The 21,908-nt window shown below is 36.7% G+C and overlaps 1 protein-coding gene across 2 annotated transcripts in view; it reads right to left on the bottom strand.

Moving 5' to 3' along the window:
- Positions 1 to 6,766: 6,766 nt before the first annotated feature.
- The window catches only part of HAT1 (histone acetyltransferase 1), a 60,261-nt gene continuing 45,119 nt past the window's right edge, over positions 6,767 to 21,908 (bottom strand). For both annotated transcript variants that reach the window (XM_047722160.1, XM_047722161.1), the window contains exons 9-11: positions 20,276 to 20,427; positions 16,867 to 16,983; positions 6,767 to 7,221 (exon numbers count right to left, since the gene is read on the bottom strand). In XM_047722160.1, the coding sequence (XP_047578116.1) occupies positions 7,054 to 7,221; positions 16,867 to 16,983; positions 20,276 to 20,427 (437 nt within the window). In that variant the 3' untranslated portion in view covers positions 6,767 to 7,053. The remainder of the gene's footprint in view (positions 7,222 to 16,866; positions 16,984 to 20,275; positions 20,428 to 21,908) is intronic.

The following is a 21,908-nucleotide window of genomic DNA, read 5'->3' as shown; positions in this document are numbered from 1 at the left end:
ATCTTTTCTCTCATTTTTTCTCTTTTTGATGTCCTAGGAAATTTCAACTTTATGACCCACATTTCTGCTTCTTGAATTAGAATATTTATTTTAAATTTCCAAGAGCTCTTTTTTATTCAGTGTTTCTTTTTCACAGCATGTTTTTGTTTCATGCATGCAATAACTTTTCTTTCCCAATTTATATTTCGCAAATCTAATACAGAAAGGTTGAAGAATCATATATATAGTGAACACCTGTATATATCTTCCACCTAGATTCAATAATTTATTTATTTTTAAAGTGACTTTCCTTTTTATTTATTTGACAGAATGTGAGAGAGAGAGAGAGAGAGAGAGAGCACACAAGCAACGGGAGTGGCAGGCAGAGAGAGAGGGAGAAGCAGGCTCCCCGCAGAGCAGGGAACCTGGTGCAGGACTGGATCCCAGGACCCCGGGATCATGACCTGAGCCCAAGGCAGTCTCTTAACCAACCGAGCTACCCAGGTGCCCTAGAGTCATAATTTTAAAATTTGGGGCAAATTTGCTTTCTGTTTGTTTGTTTCTGTTTCTGTACATACATTTGTCTATGTAAGCATGTGGGTATGTAAGGATATGTATCACCCCTGTACATACTTTTTTTCTGGACCATTTGCATGTGAGTTGCAGACACTATGACTCTGTTCCTAAATACTTCAGCATGTAACCCCTAGGAATAAAGATATTTCCTACACAATCACAATATCATTATCACAACAATGCAAAATCCCATATCACCTAATATAGAATCCATATTCAAATTTCTTTATTGTGTCAAATGTGTATTCAATCTACTGAAATGTAAAATGCCGACACCCTTTCACTCAGTGATTCCATCCCCATCGTCCATACATACTCCCACATGTAGAAAATGGAAGTACACACAAGAATATTCATCGCGGCTCTGCTTGTGAGAGCAGAAGATGGGAAACAACCCAGATGTCTGTTAATATAGGATTGGATTAAACACACTGAAATCATATTGTGAAATACCAAACAGCTGTTTAGAATCAAGGTGTTTAAAGTTGAAGTTTTCTAATATGTACTAAAAAAATGAGTTAAATTTTTTTTTTTTAAAGATTTTATTTATTTGACACAGAGAGAGATCAGAAGTAGGCAGAGAGGCAGGCAGAGAGAGAGGAGGAAGCAGGCTCCCTGAGGAGCAGAGAGCCTGATGCGGGGCTCGATCCCAGGACCCTGGGATCATGACCTGAGCCGAAGGGAGAGGCTTTAACCCACTGAGCCACCCAGGCGCCCCAAAATGAGTTAAATTTAACTGGAAAACATTCCGAGTACTGCATATGGTATAGCAGCATTTGTGATAAGATAAAATATTACAGTTATTTGCAGACTGATCATTAACTCTGAGGGACACGAGAGAGACTGGTAAAAGTAACTGCCTCTGGAGAAGTGAACTGGGTGACTGGGTGACTGGGTGGAAGCCAGGTGGAAGCAGCTTCTCATCAAGTACTCTGACTCATTTTGACCTTTGTACAGTGTCTGTGTGGCATAATAAAAAATAATGCCTAACATGGATGAATATTCAATCCTAAATAGCAGTGGTTCTCAACCAAGGGTGATTTTGTCCCCCAGAGGACATGTGACAATGTCTAAACACATTTGGTTGTCACATCTGGAGACGAGGGTAGTGCTAATGGCATCTAGTCCCTCACAGTACATGGGCCAGCCCCACACAACAAAGAATGATCTGGCCCAAAATGTCAATAGTGCTGATACTGAGAAACCCTGCTGTACAGCAATTCTTCTGGATGATAAGGTTCGAGAAGAGCTAAGCAAGACTAGAGGAATAAACAAAGAGGTGCATATGCCTAAGCATTCAAATCATGTGACTTAAAGATAATTCACATTTCTGGCTGTGGATGAGGATGGTGGGATTAGTCCAGTATGCATACTTTATTCCACATGGGTACAGTTCAAGCTTCTGTAACCTTTGTTCATGTGCATTTGACTGTTGTAAATGTAGTGTAGTCACTAGAAGGATGAGATCAGAATAAAGATATGATTTTTAGGGCTTCAGTGTGCAGGTGTACTTGCATCTGTATAGGAATAGGCATTGCAGTACTGTTTGTAATGGAAAATACTGGGAACCACTTAAATAATAGGGGACCGGTAAAGTGACTTATGATATATCCATACAACGGAATACTGTGCAGCCATTAAACAAGACAGCGTTAATGATCTCCAAGATATATCAAGCTTTTTATTTTTCAAAAATATTTATTTATTAGAAAGAGAGCATGCAAGTAGGGAGGGGGGCAGAGGGAAAGAATCTCAAGCAAACTCCCCACTAAGCCTGGAGCCTGAGATGGGGCTCTATCCCAGGACGCCGAGATCATGATCTGAGTGGCAATCAAGAGCCGGTTGTTTAACTGACTGAGCCACCGAGGTGTCCCAAGATATATCGCTTAAAAAGCAAGTTACAGGGGTGCCTGGGTGACTCAGTTGGTTAGGTCTCTAACTCTTGATTTTGGCTCAGGTCATGATCTCAGTGTTGTGAGATCGAGCCCCATATCTGGCTTTGTGCTCAGTGGAGAATCTGCTTTTCTCTTCCTCTCCTTCTGTCTCTACCTCTGCTCACGTGTTCCCCCCCTACCATAAATAAATCTTTTTTTTTTTTAAAGATTTTATTTATTTGTCAGAGAGAGAGAGGGAGAGAGAGCGAGCACAGGCAGACAGAATGGCAGGCAGAGGCAGAGGGAGAAGCAGGCTCCCTGATGAGCAAGGAGCCCGATGCGGGACTCGATCCCAGGACGCTGGGATCATGACCCGAGCCGAAGGCAGCTGCTTAACCAACTGAGCCACCCAGGCGTCCCCCATAAATAAATCTTAAAAAAAAAAAAAAAAGCAACTTAGAGCTAACAATATATGTAGGTTACCATATGTAAAATAAAAGATATAAACGTGCTCATTTATGCATCTATATATATACAAATTATTAGGAACAGGGGATTGTTTCTGGAGGACTATGGTGGGGAACTTTTTATTGTATGCCCTTTTGCAATTTTGTACTACGTGCATACTACTTGTTATATATATGACAGCTCTACCCAAATCAATGAGTAAATGCATTGTACAGCCCCACTGTAACACATAATACAAGGGAGAATGAAATATGTATTATAATGAAGATATGAAAGAATATGGAAACAGAAAAAGTATAGATGTTGAAAGCTTGAAAATGTTGAGAGGAAATGAGGAACTTCAAGCTGTACTTCAAATGAGGCACCATTACTTTTAGTCATTATAACCAAATATCCTTTTCCTAATACCTGCTCCTCTATGGTTATAAAAACAAGAGGGCAGTTAAGGTATTTGTGTGGTGCCTAGGGTGAATGTCATGCAAGTGAAGTGTTTTCCAGATGCCAATGAAAAAAAGTCCCTCTTACAAAGAGCTTAGTGGGCATGCTTAAGACTTGGTTAGCCAACTTGATAGAAAATAAGATGGAGAACTCAGAAGCCCAGGAGATAGTCCTGACTTTGCAATAAATTTATATGTGACCTTATGCAAGTGAAACTCTCGATCTATTGTCCATCTATAAAGTGAGAGTGTAGATCCCAAAATATAAATTTTTAAAGAATCAAATGGATAATTCATATTAGGAAAAATTTCATTTAAAAAACGGAAGAATGGGGCGCCTGGGTTTCTCAGTCGTTAAACGTCTGCCTTCAGCTCAGGTCATGATCCAGGGTCCTGGGATTGAGCCCTGCATCAGGCTCCCTGCTCAGTGGGAAGCCTGCATCTCCCTCTTCCACTCCCCCTGCTTCTGTTCCCTCTCTCACTGTGTCTCTGTCAAAAAAATAAATAAAATCTTTAAAAAACAAAAATAAAAACAAAAAACCAAGAATATTCAGTCTTCCCATTAAGCAAAAGAAATATAGATTTGAGATTCTATACTATTGAAACAACAAAATCAATATCCCATGCCACTGAAATTCTGTTAAAACTAGTATACACACATTCCTATGTTAGTAATTTATAAGCTATTCTGGAAAATATGGCTTGTTTGAGTAACTGAGTCATAGAGATATTCTTGCCCTTTGACTCAGTAACTGCATTTCCCAGGAATTTATCTTAAGGACATGTCTAACAGATGAAAATATATATATATATATATATATATATAATTTGAATGTTATAATAAAAAAATCTAAATAGTTTATTATGAGCATATCAATATGAAATATTGTTTATCTGTTAGAAGAACATTTAAAACACGCTAAATCCACTGGTATGTTTAATGTAAATAGACATAATATACGAATGGAAAATAATTTCATTCAGAAGGAAGAATTATGGGAGCAACTGGGTGGTTCAATTGGTTAAGCGTCCTGACTCTTGATTTCAGCTCAGGTCATGATCTCAGGGTTCTGGGACTGAGTTCTGCATCAGGCAGGGAGTCTGCTTGAGGATTTTCACTTCCTTTGCCCCTCCCAAGCTTGTGTTCTCTCTAATAAATAAATCTTTTTTTTTTTTTTTTAAAGGAAGAATATGGGTACTTTGTTATTTAATCAATATTTAATACTATTAAACAGACTTTTAAATTCAAATAAAAAGAACTTAAGATTGAGTTTAAGGAATTAAATCATTTGACCTCTAAGGTCTATGATTCTAATCATTCTCTGATACAGTGTTGGGGGCTTTGCTGTCCACTTTCTTCTAGTAGGCAAGGATGGCAGTGGATGAGATAAATTTTTGGGATAAGGTTCTGATGCAGCAAGCTGGGGCCCTGGCAATTTGGAGACAATCAGGGACATAGAGTGTTTTGGTTTTTTCCTCTCATGCTAACTCACATATAAACTATGAAATTTGAATGACTTACAAAAATGCTTTTAGATAAACACCACATCTACACTCACATTTTAGTATAAAAGCATTTAGAATGAGAAGAAAAGATGAAAAGCATAAACATGTATCTTAGAACAGGGAGGAAGCCTAGAGATAATTCTAGTACAACCTCATTTTACAGATGAAAAACTGATGCTCAGAAAACAATCATGTTCTTACATGCAGAGAAAATGCAATTTGGAGGACACGGAAAAAATTAAGGGTGACTGGCAGGGGAGGTCAGTGAAAAAAGTAAAGGCCACAAATAAATACAGATGGGTATGTGGATGATAAAATAGGTGAAGGCTACTACTGGAGGGTGGAAAGTGACCCCAGGACCTAGAAGGTGGCTGTGTTGGATTCATACATGGTCCTACACACCCATTCTGATATTTAATTATACCACACAAGATATGGATCTATCACATTTTCATCCTTCTAAATCCAAATGAAGGTACAGCCTTTCAAGTCCCAAAGATTAATGTTAAACCAGATTTTTATTCATAAACGGATCATAGAACATTGCTTTTAAAAAAAGTACAGAAATTGGTATTTCACTGGCTTTTTCTGGTTTCTACATCAAAAATATGTTGAAAGATAATTTGTTTAGACTGTACTGTCCACCCCCTCCCTTGGACCTCATCTTGAGGTATCAAATGTGAATTTTTAATAAAAAAATTTTAATTTAGCTAATTTAGATGGAAAGCAAATTGCTTTCATGTATTTTCAGAAAGGATTTTAACTGAACTAGTTCATTCTATCTGAACAAATAATGTACATATACACTTTCAGAAATCCAAGTTCCATCTATATATAGAAGCTTTTGAGGGGAGACTAAAACTTTTCCAACACCCTGGAAGGGGGCTTGGCTTAGTGCTATTTTGTGTCCAAAGGGGATGAGTTACTTTGTTTTTCCTATGTCTGACAGGTTTTACTGATGGAAAGCTGATCTCAGGACAGGACAGTGCTTATCCAAGTTGGGATTTTGCCATAAGCATTGAACAAATCAGATTTTAAAAGTAACGTTTAGGTCCTGAGTGGAAAGCTTAACCAACTGAGCCACCAGCAGGGAGCCTGCTTCTTCTTCTGCCTGCCGTTCCCCCTGCTTGTGCTCTCGCTGACAAATAAAATCTTTTAAAATAAAAAATAATTAAAAGTCAAGTTCAACTTATATCCCATTTTTGATGTTATACAATACCTCACTTACTGGCACACATTATAAACATGAGGCTTTTACTTTTAATGGTTCCATATCAAGCAATTTATCTATACTCTAATAAAAATAAAGTAAGATTATAGTAAACAATTTACCATTACTTTGGGTTATTTTCCTGTTGGACTTCAACATCTTCAGAACCTTGTAACAAATCACAACACATATACACCTCGTTTTACACAAGATATATTTCAATAATGGTGTATAAATTGATTTTTATAAACTGATTTATTATTTTACATTATTTATAAAACATTTAGGCTAACTTCTTTTTCAAAATTTTATTTATACATTTATGCTAACTTCTAAATTATCCTCAATTAATATGTGATGTCAAACATTTTGGCTTTAGGCTATATCTAGTTTCCTTTCTCTCTTGCTACCCCTCCTACCCCCAACAAACAATTGATAGAGGAATTTATTTAAAACAAAACCTATACTAAGAATATTTCTTATTTGGAGAAATCACACAGGAAAAACAAGATTACTAGGGAAAAACTTAAAGAAATGTGTTTAAAGGTGCCAGGTGTAAAATCTTAAAAGCAAAAAATGGGAGGAATGATAATGAAAGCCTAAAAGCCATTTGTGATGTGAGTGGACCTAGAGGGTATTACACGATGTGAAAACCTGAAGTTTTTTTAACAAGACCAAAAAGTTTATCATAAGTATTTAAGAATCATATCATCACACATTAGCATATCACAACTAAGCATTTATTATGCTGTTAAGAAGGGAAACGACTGCAGTGATATTTCAGAAGCTATATATTTTTTTAAAATGCAATATATGCTCATAGACTCTAAACAGTATTTTAAAATATACAATCTCTCCAAAAGAAAATATTCAACTAAAGATAAGATAGATAACTTTTAATGTAAGTAAATGTTACAAGATTTTAAAATTAAAGTCATCATCAGATTTTCCATAACACAATGTACAGAAATTTCCAAACTTCCTGTACAGAGCCAAATAAGCTCTACTCTTGAGCGAGGCGTTCAAGAACACGTCGGTAATCTTCCACAAGTTCCTGAAAGCTTTCTTCCAGCTGTTCATGTTGCATGCTTATTTCTATTTGGTTCATCTGGTTTGTCAGTTCTTCTGGTCTGAGACATTTTCTCATTTTAGCAAGATCTCTCTGCTTTTTCTAAGCAACAAATATAATTATTGGTTAGACTAAGAAAGAAGATAAATTTCTTTATATTCTTTGAATTTTAAGTCTCTACTGTTAGAAATAAGATTAGTAGGAATATGCCCAAATTTGTCCCAGTTTTTTCCTTAAAGAAGCCTAAACATTATGTTTATGTCAACTCTAAATGGAGTTAACAAGAAGACTTGGAATTTCATGTCAACTGATGGTAAATATACATGTCCCCTCTACAAAGCATAATAAAAAACTGTGTATAGACTCACAAATTTCTTTAATAAATAAATATATTAGCTGAAGAAAAACAACTGAGATTAAGTGCTATTATTCTACATTTCGGTATTCAATCATTAATTCATTGCATTAATTTTAATTCCAAACTGCCTTTTTCCTGACACTAAGTTCATCTCTGAGTTTCCCTACCCAGTGATATATTTATGGACCACATGTTAATTTTAACATAAACGTCTGAAGAGTTTCAGAAAGATAACCCAAAACTGTCACACTTTAAAAATATAGTATTAACTACTGCCACTTACTGAATTTCCATTATCCAGAAATACATTATATTATTAACCCGCCCTACCCACCACATTTTACTGAGAAGGAACACACCATGCTGGGCCAGAAGAGAACCAGTAACAGCTTTCAGGTAGGACACTGTGTCAGAACAACACTGTTAGTAATGCTGAGGATGGGACTGGAGGACCAAGTTAGCAGCTACTGCAAAAATTCAAGTGAGACGATGAAAGCCTCTACAGACCAAGTCAGTAGGAACACAGATGGAAGGGAAAGGAAATACTGGGTGATAAGGGGAATGAAGAATGACTCCAAGATTCTTGGAGAGGTGGCTGCACTGCAATACAGTAAGGAAACACTGCAATATATGCAACTTTCATACATTTTGCTTAAACTGTTCTAGATTAATATATCTATCTTCTTTTACTAGAACATATAATGAAGAGTTAACTTTACACAAAGATCAGAAATCACATATAATAACTCATGTAATCTTAACAACTCCATAAGATTGGTAGTCTAATTTTCTACAATTGATAAAGAAAAAATAGGATATGGGAGTTCAGTAACTTGACACAAAGGTAGTAAGATGAGTGGCCAGGATGCAAATCCTAACAATCTGGTTGGAAATCTGTATTGTTTAGTTCCTATATCTAATTCACTTTCAAAAGACAATTAAAAAACCAAACCCTAAATACATCCTAAAAACTAATAAAGGCCCCTTAAAGAGAACCCTAATAATTTTGGAATACTAGGCAAATATGTCATGATTACTACTTAAAAAGCCCAAAATTAAGCTAAATTAATAACCACACATTTTTAAAATTAATTAATTAATTAATTAATTTTTAAGTAAGCTCTACACCCATCATGGGGCTTGAATTCATGATTCTGAGATCAAGAGTTGCATACTCTACCAACTGACCCAGCCAGGTGCCCCTAAACCATATGTAAAACAAGGTGGCTAACACTATAAAAAAATTAGGTTGATCCTAGTTTAAATTGGTGGAGCCAGTAGTAAACAAGGTTGCTATTACTATAACCAGAAATTTTAAAAAGCTAGCTTCATTAATATAAAATGCCCTTCTAAAGCAGTACTTCTCAAACTTCAATGTGTATACAGATCACCAAGGACCTTGATAAATGCAGATTCTGACGCAGTAAGTGTGGGGGACAAGAATCTGCATTAAAAAAAAAAAAGATTTTATTTATTCATTTGCTAGAGAGAGAGAAAAAGCAGGGGGAGAGACAGGGAGGAGAGGGAGAAGCAGGTTCCCCACTGAGCAGGAAGCCTGGGTGGGTGGGGAAGGAGGGCATGCCTCCATTCCAGGACCAGAGATCATGACCTAAGGCAGACCCTCAACGGACTGAGCCACGCAGGTGCCCTCAAAATTCTGCATTTCTAACAAGCTCCTAAGTGATGTTAATGTTACTGATCACACTATGAATATCAGCTCCAGAAAACTGATGAAAGTTCAAATTTAGGGATGCCTGGGTGGCTCAGTTGGTTAAGCAACTGCCTTCGGCTCAGGTCATGATCCTGAAGTCCAGGGATCCAGTCCTGCACAGGCTCCCTGCTTGCCAGGGAGTTAACTTCTCCCTCTGACCTTCCCCCTTCTCATGCTCTCTCTCTCAAATAAATAAATAAAATCTTGGGAAAAAAAAAAAGAAAGTTCAAATTTACTGTTCCTAAGACCCACCAGGACAGTATATTCCTTACTCTTCAATCATATGAATGATAAATGCTTTGTTTCAGCTGTAAAAGTTAATTTTTCTGCCAACAGGCACGACTGCACTATATAAGAACATTTAACTTAAGAAAGCAGTTCAGGAAGTAAAGGGTAATTCATCAGCAAATTACTGTGGCGTCTGATAGGAATAGAAGCTATTTTTCTAAATTGCTAACCAGTTATAACATTTATTAGATAATCTAACCCCACTGCTTGAAGATACCTCCAATTATTAAATTCTTATATATATAATAGAACCATCATATTAAATTCTTAAATATTTCTAGACTATCAAATTTTGTTGCAAATAACCTATAAAATGAATCCTGTGCCAGTAACATACTGTTTAAAATTATTATGCTCTTCTTAAATCTGAGAGCTTACATCCCCAATTTATCACCCCCCAACCTTCAATTACTTCATTGGGTATCAGAATTAATCACCACTGTAATTTTTATTGGCATGACAGAAAAAATTTATGAATTAGCAGTGCCTGGGTGGCTCAGCTGCTTAAGCATCTGACTTCTGCTCAGGTCATGATCTCAGAATCCAGGATGGAGCCTTTTGTCGGTCTTCCTGATCAGTAGGGAGTCTGCTTTACCCTCTGCCTCTCCCCACCCCCCGCCGGCCTCATGCTCAGTGTGTCCATGCTCTCTCTCTCTCAAATAAATAAAATCTTTTAAAAAGTGATAATAAAATAAAACACACAGGAATAAAAATACTTATAAGTAGCTTTATGGAAAAAATATAAAACTATATATTTAAGCTCCTTATGAATATGTAAGGTATGATTCAATTTTAAACATAACTATTTTGAGGTTATTTCCTTTATTGGCCTCTAATATCCCTTAAATTGTATATATTCCACTGTCTATATGTACGATATATTCGATATATTACAAATTATCTTTAAAAGAGTGTGTAAAAAAACACTTAAAAAATCCCAAACTGATTTGAGGATCCCACCCCTATTCAACAAAGTGATAATACCTTGGGAGAACAAATGAAACAATGAAAGGCAGAAACCCTTAAGACTCGGATATTCTAAAAGCTTTAGAATAATTTTTTCCCCACCAAAAACAAAAACTTAATTCCTTCACAGATTAGAGCAGTTCATAATTTTTAATTAACGAAGACAAAGATGGCACTATTTTAAACTTATTTGTGTTAACATTTGGCTTGGATATGAATTTTTCCAGAAAATAATCCTTTCTTCTTGCTTAGCTTTCACATGTTCTTGAAGGACTTACAAATTTGATCTCAAAAATGCTACCACCTCTAAGGGCTCCTTAATTGCCTTTGGTTGAACTAGTTAGTCACTTTTGTGAAGTACAGAGATAAGGTTCTTTTGTACTAATTTTAAAATAACAATGGAGGCATACTAATTCCAAAGATTTGTCAAAAGACATCTTTTAAAACATGCACCACTGTATTTTCTTTCTTTCTGTTCAGTTCCTAACTATAGAGGCATTTCCATTTTATGGAAGGGAAAGCCTAATACCCAGGTGTTAATAAGTTGTCAGACAATTTCTAAAAGAACCAGACCTGAAAACTGAGTTTCCAGATTCCAAATGCAGTGATATAACAATGATTCTGTATTTTATATTTGTAAACCAACTAAGAATTTAAATATTCCCATGAAACAATATAAAAGCTTTAATGCTAAAACCAAGCAGCTACACCAATTTTCTTTTAGCCAAATGATTCAAATTTATCTTTTTTTGAATATCTGAAAATTATTTCTGTACTAGAGATGGAGTTTCTTTTTGTGCTTTAAAAAAATGATTCTAGTCAATACAGGTTATTTCCCTCTTTTGGCAATGATACAAATGAATTAGCAGTGTTTAAAAACTTTTAAAGCAAGGTACTTGTACTTGCTTGTAATAGCTACCCAAATAATTTCTTAGTGGGAGAGTGTGTTTAGACTGACAGGTAACCTTGATTCCTCAAATAAAGGCAGTACAGAATTTGCTATCAATAAATCAATAATTTTGTACCTCAGTAATAATAGTGACAATCTAAATTATAATTTATTTTCATGACATATGAAAGTAAACATGTAAATTTTATACTCCAAACTTTCCCCATTAGGCATAATTTTAAAGACCTTAAAAAGTTTTAAATCACACTCATTATTAAGCAATTTTACTTTATTTTTAAATATAATTTTACATCTGAGAATAGTATAATAACACAAGAAAGTACCTAATTATCATACTGGAAAAACAAATTGAAAATCATCTGCATCCATTCAACAAGGAAATCCCAGCACTCCCCCCATGCCCACTGGACATTTAACTCATCCCTAGACTTTCTTAAAGTTTGTGGTAGGTTTCCTACCCCAAGAATTGGGACTATAAACCTAAAATAGGGGAGGGGCACCCTCAAGCTTTCTTGTTTTTCTCAGTGGGAGAGAATACTGGATAACTGAACTTATTAAAATGTACATTACTATAATATAGTTCAATCAAGCATCTGAATAAGTTGTGATCTGTGTATGAGCTTTAGTGCAAGGATGGTGATACTCAGCTGTGTTAAGAACCTAGAGTTTAATAACCAATTTAGTTGTCTTTCAGATAGGTCAACTTGTTTGCAGGGTGAGGATACTTAATAGTGAAAAAGTCAAATCATTACCATGCCTTGAGAGTAAAAAATACTTGCTTTTATGAACTACAGAAATTCCAATTTGGCATGAGTTTGTGGCTGCTTACACTTAGAATTCATCATCTCTCATGGGCTACATCTGCCCAAATTATTTGAAGTCAAATAATGACCTGAGATGCATAATTCAATAAATCATTTTATTTTACTAAAACAATTTTAATATAGGCATACTTCAATTTATTGTGCTTCGCAGATAATTCTGGGTTGTTTTTTGTTGTTGTTGTTGTTTTTTAAACAAATCAAAGGTTTGTGGCAACCCTGCATCAACCAAGTCTACTGGCACCATTTTCCCAGCAGAATTTGTTCACTTCATGTCTCTGTGTCTCATTTTGGTAATTCCTGATTTCAAACTTTTTCATTACTATTATATTTGTGGTGGTGATCTATGATCAGTGATCTTTGATGTTACTATTGTAATTATTTTGGGGCACCACAAACTGAGCCACAGAAGATGATAAACTTAGTGTTGCGTGTGTTCTGACTGTACTACCAACCAGGTGTCCCCCAATCACCCTCCCACTCCTGGCCCCCCATTCCCTGAGACACAACAATATTGAAATTAACCCTACAATGGCCTCTAAATGTTCAAGTGAAAGGAAGAACTGCACATCTCACACTTTAAATCAAAGCTAGAAATGATTAAGCTTAGTGAGAAGGCATACTGAAAGCTGAGATAAGCCAAAAAGCAGTAGGTCTCTTGTGCCAAACAGGCAAAGTTCTGAATGCAGAGCTCTTGAAGGAAATTGAGAAAGTGCTACTCCAGTGAATGCACAAATGATAAGAAAGCACAACAGTCTTATTGCTGATATGGAGAAGGTTTTAGTGGTCTGGATAGAAGACCAAACCAGCCACAACATTCCCTTAGTTCAAAGCCTAATCCAGAGCAAGACCTAACTCTTCAATTCTCTGAAGGCTGAGAGAGATGAAGAGGCTGCAGAAGAAAAGTTGGAAGCTAGCAGAGGTTGGTTCATGAGGTTTAAGGCAAGAAGTCATCTCTATAACGTTAAAGCGTAAGACATGAAGCAGCAACTGTTAATGCAGAAACTGCGAGTTCTCCAGATCTAGCTAAGATAATTAATGAAGGTGGCTACACTAAACAACAGATTTGCAATGTAGACAAAACAGCTGTTGTCTTTTTTTTTTAAGTTTATTTAAGTAATCTCTATACCCAATGTGGGGCTCAAACCCACGTCCCTGAGATTAAGAGTCGCATGTTTTTTGTTTTAAGATTTTATTTGAAAGAGAGAAAGAGTGGTGGGGAGGGACAGAGGGAGAGAGGGGGAGAGAGAAAGAGAAGCAAACTTCCAGCTGAGCAGGAAGCCAATGTGGGGCCAGATCCCAGGACCCAGAGATCATGACCTGAGCCCAAGGTAGACACTTAACCGACTGAGCCACCCAGGTACCCCGAGTCACATGCTCTTCTGACTGAGCCAGCCAGGTACCCTAAAATAGCCTTCTATTGGAGAAGATGCCATCTAGGACTTTCATCGCTAGAGAGGAGATGCCTGGCTTCAAAGCTTCAAAGGACAGGCAGAGTCCCTTGTTTAGGGTGTAGTCACCAGTCCCTAATGCAGCTGGTGACTAAACTGAAGCCACTGCTGACCATTCCAAATATCCTAGACCCTTAAGGACTCTGCTGGTTTTACTTTGCCTATGCTCTAAGAGAACAACAAAGCCTAGATGACAGCATCTGTTTGCAATATAGTTCACAGAATATTTTAAGTTCACTGTTAAGACCTACTGCTCAGAAAAAAGTATTTCTTTTAAAAGATTACTGCTCACTGACAATGTACCTGGTCAACCAAAAGCTCTGATGGAGATGTACAACAAAACTAATGTTGTTTTCATGCCTGCTAACCAATATCCACTCGGTAGCCCATGAATTGAGGAGTAATTTTGATTTTCAAGTCTTACTATTTAAGAAGTACATTTCATAAGGCTATATAGCTGCTGTAGATAGTGATCCCTCTGACAGACTTATTCAGAGTAAACTGAAAACTTCTGGAAAGGATTCACCATTCTAGATGCCAATAAGAACACTCGAGATTCATGGGAAGACTCAAAATATCAACCTTAACAAAGGGAGTATGGAAGTTTATCCCAGCCCTCATGGATGACTCTGAGGGGTTCAAGACTTCAATGAAGGAAGTAACCACAGATGTAGTGGTATATGTGCTGCCAAAGCGAGCACAACCACAGATGTAGTGGAATAGCAAGAGAACTAGAATTAGAAGTGGAGTCTGAAAGTGTGACTGAACTGTTGCAATCTCATGATAAATGCTGAACAGATGAGGAGCTGCTGCTTATGCATTAGCAAAGAAAGTGACTTCTTGAGATGGAAACTACTCTTTTTTTTTTTTTTTAAAGATTTTATTTATTTATTTGACAGACAGAGATCACAAGTAGGCAGAGAGAGAGAGGGAAGCAGGCTCCCTGCTGAGCAGAGAGCCCGATACGGGACTCGATCCCAGAACCCTGAGATCATGACCTGAGCCGAAGGCAGCGGCTTAACCCACTGAGCCACCCAGGCGCCCTGGAAACTACTCTTGATGAAGATGTTGTGAAGGAGTTGGAATATTACATAAACTTAGTTGATAAGGCAGAAGCAGGGTTTGTGAATACAGACTCCCAATTTTGAAAAAGTTCTATTGTAGATAAAATGATATCAAAAAGCATCGCATGCTATAGAGAAAGGAAGAGTCAATTGATGGGACAACCTTCACTACTGTCTTACTTTAAGAAACTGTTATAGTCGGGGCGCCTGGGTGGCTCAGTGGGTTAAGCCGCTGCCTTCGGCTCAGGTCATGATCTCAGAGTCCTGGGATCGAGCCCCACATCGGGCTCTCTGCTCAGCGGGGAGCCTGCTTCCTCCTCTCTCTCTGCCTGCCTCTCTGCCTGCTTGTGATCTCTCTGTCAAATAAATAAAAATAAAAAAAAAATCTTAAAAAAAAAAAAAAAAAAAAGAAAGAAACTGTTATAGTCAATCCCAACCTTTAGTAACCACCATGCTGATCACAGTCAGCAGCCATTAACATCAAAGTGAGACACTCTACCACCAAAAACATTATGACTCACTCCAAGCTCAGATAATAGTTAGCATTTTTTAGTAATAAAATATTTTTAAATTAAGGTATGTCAGTTTTCAAACATAATGCTATGGTACACTGAGCAAAATACAGTATAGTGTAAATGTAACTGTTATATGCACTGTAAAATAAAAAAAACTCATTTAGCTTGCTTTATGGCAATATTCACTTTATTGTAGGGGTCTGGAACTGAACCCACCATATCTCTGAGGTGTGCCTGTACTGTGAAATGCTGCTGTGATAACATCTAATTACACTGTTCTATATACCCCAAATTTCAACATAAAGACACTTTATAGATGGCAAATTAATATTACTTCAAAACTCAAAACTTTTGGAAAGAACCATTTTTACCAATTTTCTGATGTTTCTCAAGTGATAAATATCAAAGAATAAAATGTTACTTTGAAAAATTTGGGGGGAGAGAGACCATTATAATGTATTACAACCTGTTACAGGTAGTCCATAAGACAGAAACTTTTTAGATTTGTCATTTATGTTCTCAGCTATTGTACTGCATAAACCTACAGGTATAGTGTATATAAATGTAGCAACCACAGGTCTGGTGCTCATTAATTATTTATTGAACAAATTAACAAATATTCTCCCCCATCAGCTTACTGCACAGCTGCAACTATCATAGCAAATCCTCATTTACACAGGTTGTCATGGGCAATATCTACCTTAATAATAGCCAGAGGGTGATGAGGACAAACCTGATCTAGGAGGGGAAGTTTCTGAGAGGAATATATGGGAGATGAGAAAATGGGTAAGGGTAGAGGGCAAGAAGAAAGACTGTTAAAAAAAAAAAAGTAAATAATATTATGCTGCAGTTTCAGTGATGGTAAAGTACAGAGGTTAAAAATGACAACCAAGGCCATATTTAGGAAGAAGGGAGCAAAGGCAAACACAATATATATAACAACTAGGAAACTAGAGACTTAGAACAAGTTTAGAACAAACTTGAGACTTTTAACAAGATTATTTATTTAGGAAAAGTCTGAGCATTCAGATTTTTAAAAGATGGCAAACAAATGAAATAAAAAGTAACTATGGGTAGACCATCCTTGGGATTAGTTTTCAAGTGAATGAAAACAGATCTATAGCTCAAAAATTATGACAGTAAGACTTTTTATAACTAACTGGAAGAATATTTTCATGTTTGTAAAAGTTAATTTAGGAAAATGATTTGGACTGTCCCATACACTGGCAAGTGCTACACTTTCTTCTCCATTTTATTTTATTATTTATTTAAAAAAAATTTTTTAAAGTAAACTCTACCCCTAATGGGGGGCTTGAACTCTCGACCTCAAGATTGAATCACATGCTCTATAGACTGAGCCAGTCAGGTGACCCACTTCTCACTTTTATTTATTTATTTATTTATTTACTTATTTATTTGTTATTTTCTAATGATTTTACTTATATATCTGAGAGAGAGAGAGAGAAAGAGCATGAGCTGGGGAGGGGCAGAAGCAGATTCCCCGCTGAGCAGGAAGCCCAACGCAGGGCTCATTCCCAGGACACTGAGATGATGACCTGAGCCAAAGGCAGCAGCTAAACCAACCGGGCCACCCAGGTGCCCCTCTTCTCCATTTTTAAATAGTTACAAGAATATAAATGTTTAAGACTCTGGAAAGTCCTACCTTATATGGACTAATTAGTCTTCTTTTAATGTCCAGTCTATAGCTTCTGTATTGTTCAGCATTACTCATGTCAGTTACCAGTAGTCGAAGAATTTCATAAACCCGCCTAGCATGTTGCTTAATGAAACAAAAGAAAAACATGAACACTTTTAATTACAAAATAGAGACACTTTCCCAAAAGAACACAGGATACATTGAGTATCTGCTATGGGCCAGAAATTGTGCTAGGTACCAGATGAAAAACAGTAAAAGGTAGTCTCTGCCCTTGAGGAGCTAGCAGCCTAAGAGGTAACACAAATGACTGAGGTATGGTTAATTTAATGATGGAAATATGTGTAGGGTATTATGGTAGCATAGCCTGGGAATGGCATAAATCTTAGAAGAAGATTCCTGAGGAAAGAAAACCTGAGCTAAATCTTAAAGGGAAGGGACCATGCCAGTCTAGAAAGAGGAGAGGGCACTGTGAGTGTACAAGTGCACATAGCACGCACATGCAAGACTGAGGCGGCTTGACATGGCTGAAGCACAAAATGAAAAGTAGTGAGTAGAAGTAATGTGAGGACAGAGCAGAAGCACAGAACCTTACATAATATATTAAAGAGTTGGGCTTTCATCTAGTAGGTGACAGATTTTACTTTTTATTTTATTATTAAAAATTTTTATTTATTTATTTTAGAGCAAGAGTGTGTGAGCGGGGGAGGAGGAGAGGGAGATCATCTCCAGCAGACTCCATACTGAGCACAGAGCTGGATGTAGGGCTTGATCCGAGGGCTCCAAGATCATGACCTGAGCTAAAATCAAGAGTCATACGCCTGATTGACTGAGCCACCCAGGCATCCCAAGGAGATGGATTTTAAATGGGGGCGTGAGCAAAGCGCACAAATAAGTTTTCTTAAAAAGTGTTATTTCAGCTACATAGAAATGGTAGCAAAAAGGACAGGGAGATTGCGAAGCTGTGCTATTAAATCAGGCAAAAAATGATGAAGGCAGGAACTAAGAATCAGTAAGAATACTAAAAGAACAAGGATTCTAGATATACAGAACAGGAAGGACTGGGTGTGGAGGAGAGTGTGGAATGACAGTGAGTTTTCACAGCTTAGGAGAGATTTAGGAGGCAGCAGAACATATAAATCTAAAGAAAATGCTAGTCTAAGAATGAAGATTTAAGGAGTATCAGTATACAGGCATGAGTTAAAACCACAGTATTGGTTAGGAAAGCATAAACAGTGAAAAAATGAGGAGGGTCAGAACTCTGTAGTACAGTGACAGTTACAGGGCAGAGAAAAACAAAGAAATATTAGGAAAATCAAGAAATCTTGGTATCACTGAAGCCAAGAGTAGCCCATTGTTTGTGTTGTTTCACTTATATACTTATTGGGGATAGGGGAGAGATCAGGTGTAGGTAGACTGGGAAGATGATGTTTGAACTTTCAGAAGGGACACCTGAACAAATGAGTAGTAACTGGCAAGGCAAAGATGGAGTAACAGGAGAAGGAAGTATCAAGGGCAAAAGGCATAGTTAACATAAAGCAATATACAAGGAAGAAAGATGTAGCATAGCTGGGAAATAACAAGAGGTTTAGTAATGCCAGGGCATATAGGAAGGTGGTAGAAAGTTGAGTCTACCAAGGTTGGCAGGGTCCAATTACGACGGGCTCAGTGTGCCATACCAAGTTTTAATTCCTTTAAGAAAGAGGAAAAAAAAGCATGATTTTGAAAAATGTGTTCATATTCTCTTTTTTTAAAAAGCTGAGCAGTTGAATAAATTCTCTAAAGGTTTGATATACTTTGGACATACCAAATATTTCTAAAACATTTATCTTAAAACCAGGAAGCTATTAAAGTGTTTTAATGAAGGAAAAGATGGAAAGTTTCAGTTCAAATTAAGCTATTGAAGGTCAGTGACCAGGAAACATTTTTTACCTTTCTTTAAAAAAAAAGATTTATTTATTTTGAGAGAGAGAGGGAGAGAGAATCTTAAGCAGACTCCCCACTAAGCAGGGAGCCGGATGTAGGGGTTCAACCCCACAACCCCAAGATCATGACCTGAGCTGAAATCAAGAGTGAGATACCCAACTGGCTGAGCCACCCATATGCCTCAGGATACATTTTATATACACTCGTGGGAGTATAAGAGGAAAATTTACATTGGAGAGTTGGATGAGATCTCCCAGGTGGAGTAAGCAAAGTGAGAGAAAATGAGGACTGAATAAGGAACTCTGGGGGAGAATTATCTTTAGGGAACATACAAAAGAGTAAAATCCAGTAAAAGTATCTCAAAAAAGATAATCATAGTACTAAGTGAAAAAAAAATCAGGAACTATAACACCTTAGAAACATAGGAGAAGGGAAGAGAATCATATACTAGTCCCTATTATTAGAATACCCTTCATCTCTCTCTCTCTCTTTTTTTTCTTCTTTTAAGATTTCTTTATTTATTTTGAAAGAGAGCATGCACGTGAGCGGGGGCCCAGGGCAGAGAGAAAGAAACCCAAGAAGATTCTATGCTGAGTCCTGAGCCCAACACAGGCTTCAAACCCAGGACCCCAAGATCATGACCTGGGCTGAAATCAAGTCTGATACTCAACCAACTGAGCCACTGAGGCGCCCCTCACATACCTTCATAATCCAAATCCTACCCATTCTTCCATTCTTCAAGGCTTAGATCAAATGCATCTCCGTCCCATGAGAAACTGATTCCCTTGCATACACAAATACAATAAACTAAACTCCCTCCTCTGAACTGCCAGATTACTTTTTCTATACCTATTTTAAGGGTATTTACTACTTTAAAATTCAAATATATAGAAGTATATATATTTCTCCATGTGTATTAACTATTTTACCATTTCAAACATATTCTTAAAAAGTAAAAGTAAGATCATACTTTCCATTTTGTTCTGCCTGTTACACTTAATACAGCCATAATATCAACTATCTTCCTATTCTATTAATGAGGAAATTAAATTGCCCTAAGTCACAGATTAAGTGGTGTAGCTAGATCTTAACACAGACAATTTGGCTTCAGAGCCTGTACTGTCAACCACTGCTACTTCCCACACATGTACCTGTACTTGTACTCTTAATGTACTTGCAATGTTTAAGTTACATACTTAAAAAAAAAGAGAGAGGGGCGCCTGGGTGGCTCAGTGGGTTAAGCCTCTACCTTCAGCTCTGGTCATGATCTCAAGGTCCTGGGATCGAGCCCCACATCTGGCTCTCTGCTCAGCAGGGAGCCTGCTTCTGCCTCTCTCTCTGCCTGCTGCTCTGTCTACTTGTGATCTCTCTCTCTGTCAAATAAATAAAATCTTAAAAAAAAAAAGAACAAGAAAAATAATTTCTTATAAAAAAAAAAGAGAGAAAGAAAACTTCAAAACTGAATTTTTTTTCTTCTACAGAATAAAAATACCTTATTTATTTTGAACTTCTGTTGTGCCTCTATTGCCATGTCTTCACTGAATCCTTGCATCAACTTTTCCCGGGAAAAACAGGGCAAATCTTGACAAAGCTTCACAAGCACAAAGTCTCTTAATTTCACATAGCTTTTGGATGGATCTTCAGCTAAAGAAAAGGCAGAGTAACATTTCCCTTATCCAACATAATTCATCATTTGTGATCTTAATATACATGCTAGGCTAGAAAAACAAATATTCTTAAAAGAACTATACAAGGCAAAAGTTACAATGAGAAAAGATTTTTCCTTATTAATCAAACAACAGCACAATTATCTTTACCATATAAAATTATAGGTCCAATCCTTTTGCAAAGACATATAATATCTGTGAAATCAGAGCTACTCCTTTCAAATATAAACTTTTTGATGCATCTTAGTTTTATTTTCAATTAAAGTAGCTATATAAACAAGAGATTCAAGTTTGGATAATTAATTCCTATTCTCTGATAGCTATGGCTTCTGAAGCTCAATTTAGAAGTCCCTTATTTATAAGTCCCTAATCCAATAACCATTATAGTCTGCCATACTGCTTTTACCCAGTAATAATAATAAAACTCTTTGTTTTTTGTCTTTTTAAAAAAAAGCAAATCTGTTTTTTTTTCTTTTCTTGTTTTAAAGAATAAATTGATAAAGATAAAAAGAAATAAATGATAAAGATAAAATGATTTTTTGTTTTAAAGAATAAAATGATAATATGATTTTGGTCCTTTCTTCAATGCATCTGAACAGCATAGATCTTCCTTTATGTTAGTCTCTTATGTACATTAGACTATGTAGTGGACAAGGAAAACATCAAAACATGATGGATAGAAAGAAGACTACATAGAGAAAATCAGTTTAAGTCCTAGTTCTGCCACTCATAGATGTAGGACCATAGGCAAGTCACCTGATTTTTCTGAGCTCTTGCTTTCTGATCAGTAGAGGGCTTGAAACAAAGAATGCTAAATTCTGAGCTAGTTCATGGATCATAAGACTTAATATTGTTATAATACCAATACTCTACAAATCATTCAATGCAATCCCTATAAAAATCCCCCAGCTGGCCTTTTTGTTGCAGAAATTAAGTTTATCCTAAAATTCACACAGATATGGAAGGAACCCAGAATAGCCAAAACAATCTTGAAAAAGAACAAAAGTTAGAAGACTCACATTTCCTGATTTCAAAAATTACTACAAAGCTCCAGTAATCAAGACAGTATGACACTGGCATAGGACAAATATGCAGATCAATGAAACTGGGTTGAGAGTCAAAAATAAACCCTTACATTTATGGTCAATTAATTTTTGAGAAGGGTCCCAAGACAAATCAATGAGGGAAAGAATTGTCTTTTAAAGATTTTATTTGTGTTTTGACAAAGAGAAAGAGAGAGAGATCACAAGTAGGCAGAGGCAGGCAGAGAGAGGGGGGAAGCAGGCTCCCTGCTGAGCAGAGAGCCCGATTCGGGGCTCGATCCCAGGACCCTGAGATCATGACCTGAGCCAAAGGCAGAGGCTTAATCCACTGAGCCACCCAGGCACCCCAAGAATTGTCTTTTAATAAATGGTAATTGGACAACTGGATCTCCACAAGCAAAAGAATGAAGTTGGA

This window comes from Lutra lutra, chromosome 3, assembly GCF_902655055.1.
Source record: "Lutra lutra chromosome 3, mLutLut1.2, whole genome shotgun sequence".
In the NCBI taxonomy this organism is placed as follows: domain Eukaryota; kingdom Metazoa; phylum Chordata; class Mammalia; order Carnivora; family Mustelidae; genus Lutra; species Lutra lutra.
This window is presented reverse-complemented; position numbering and strand designations above follow the sequence as displayed.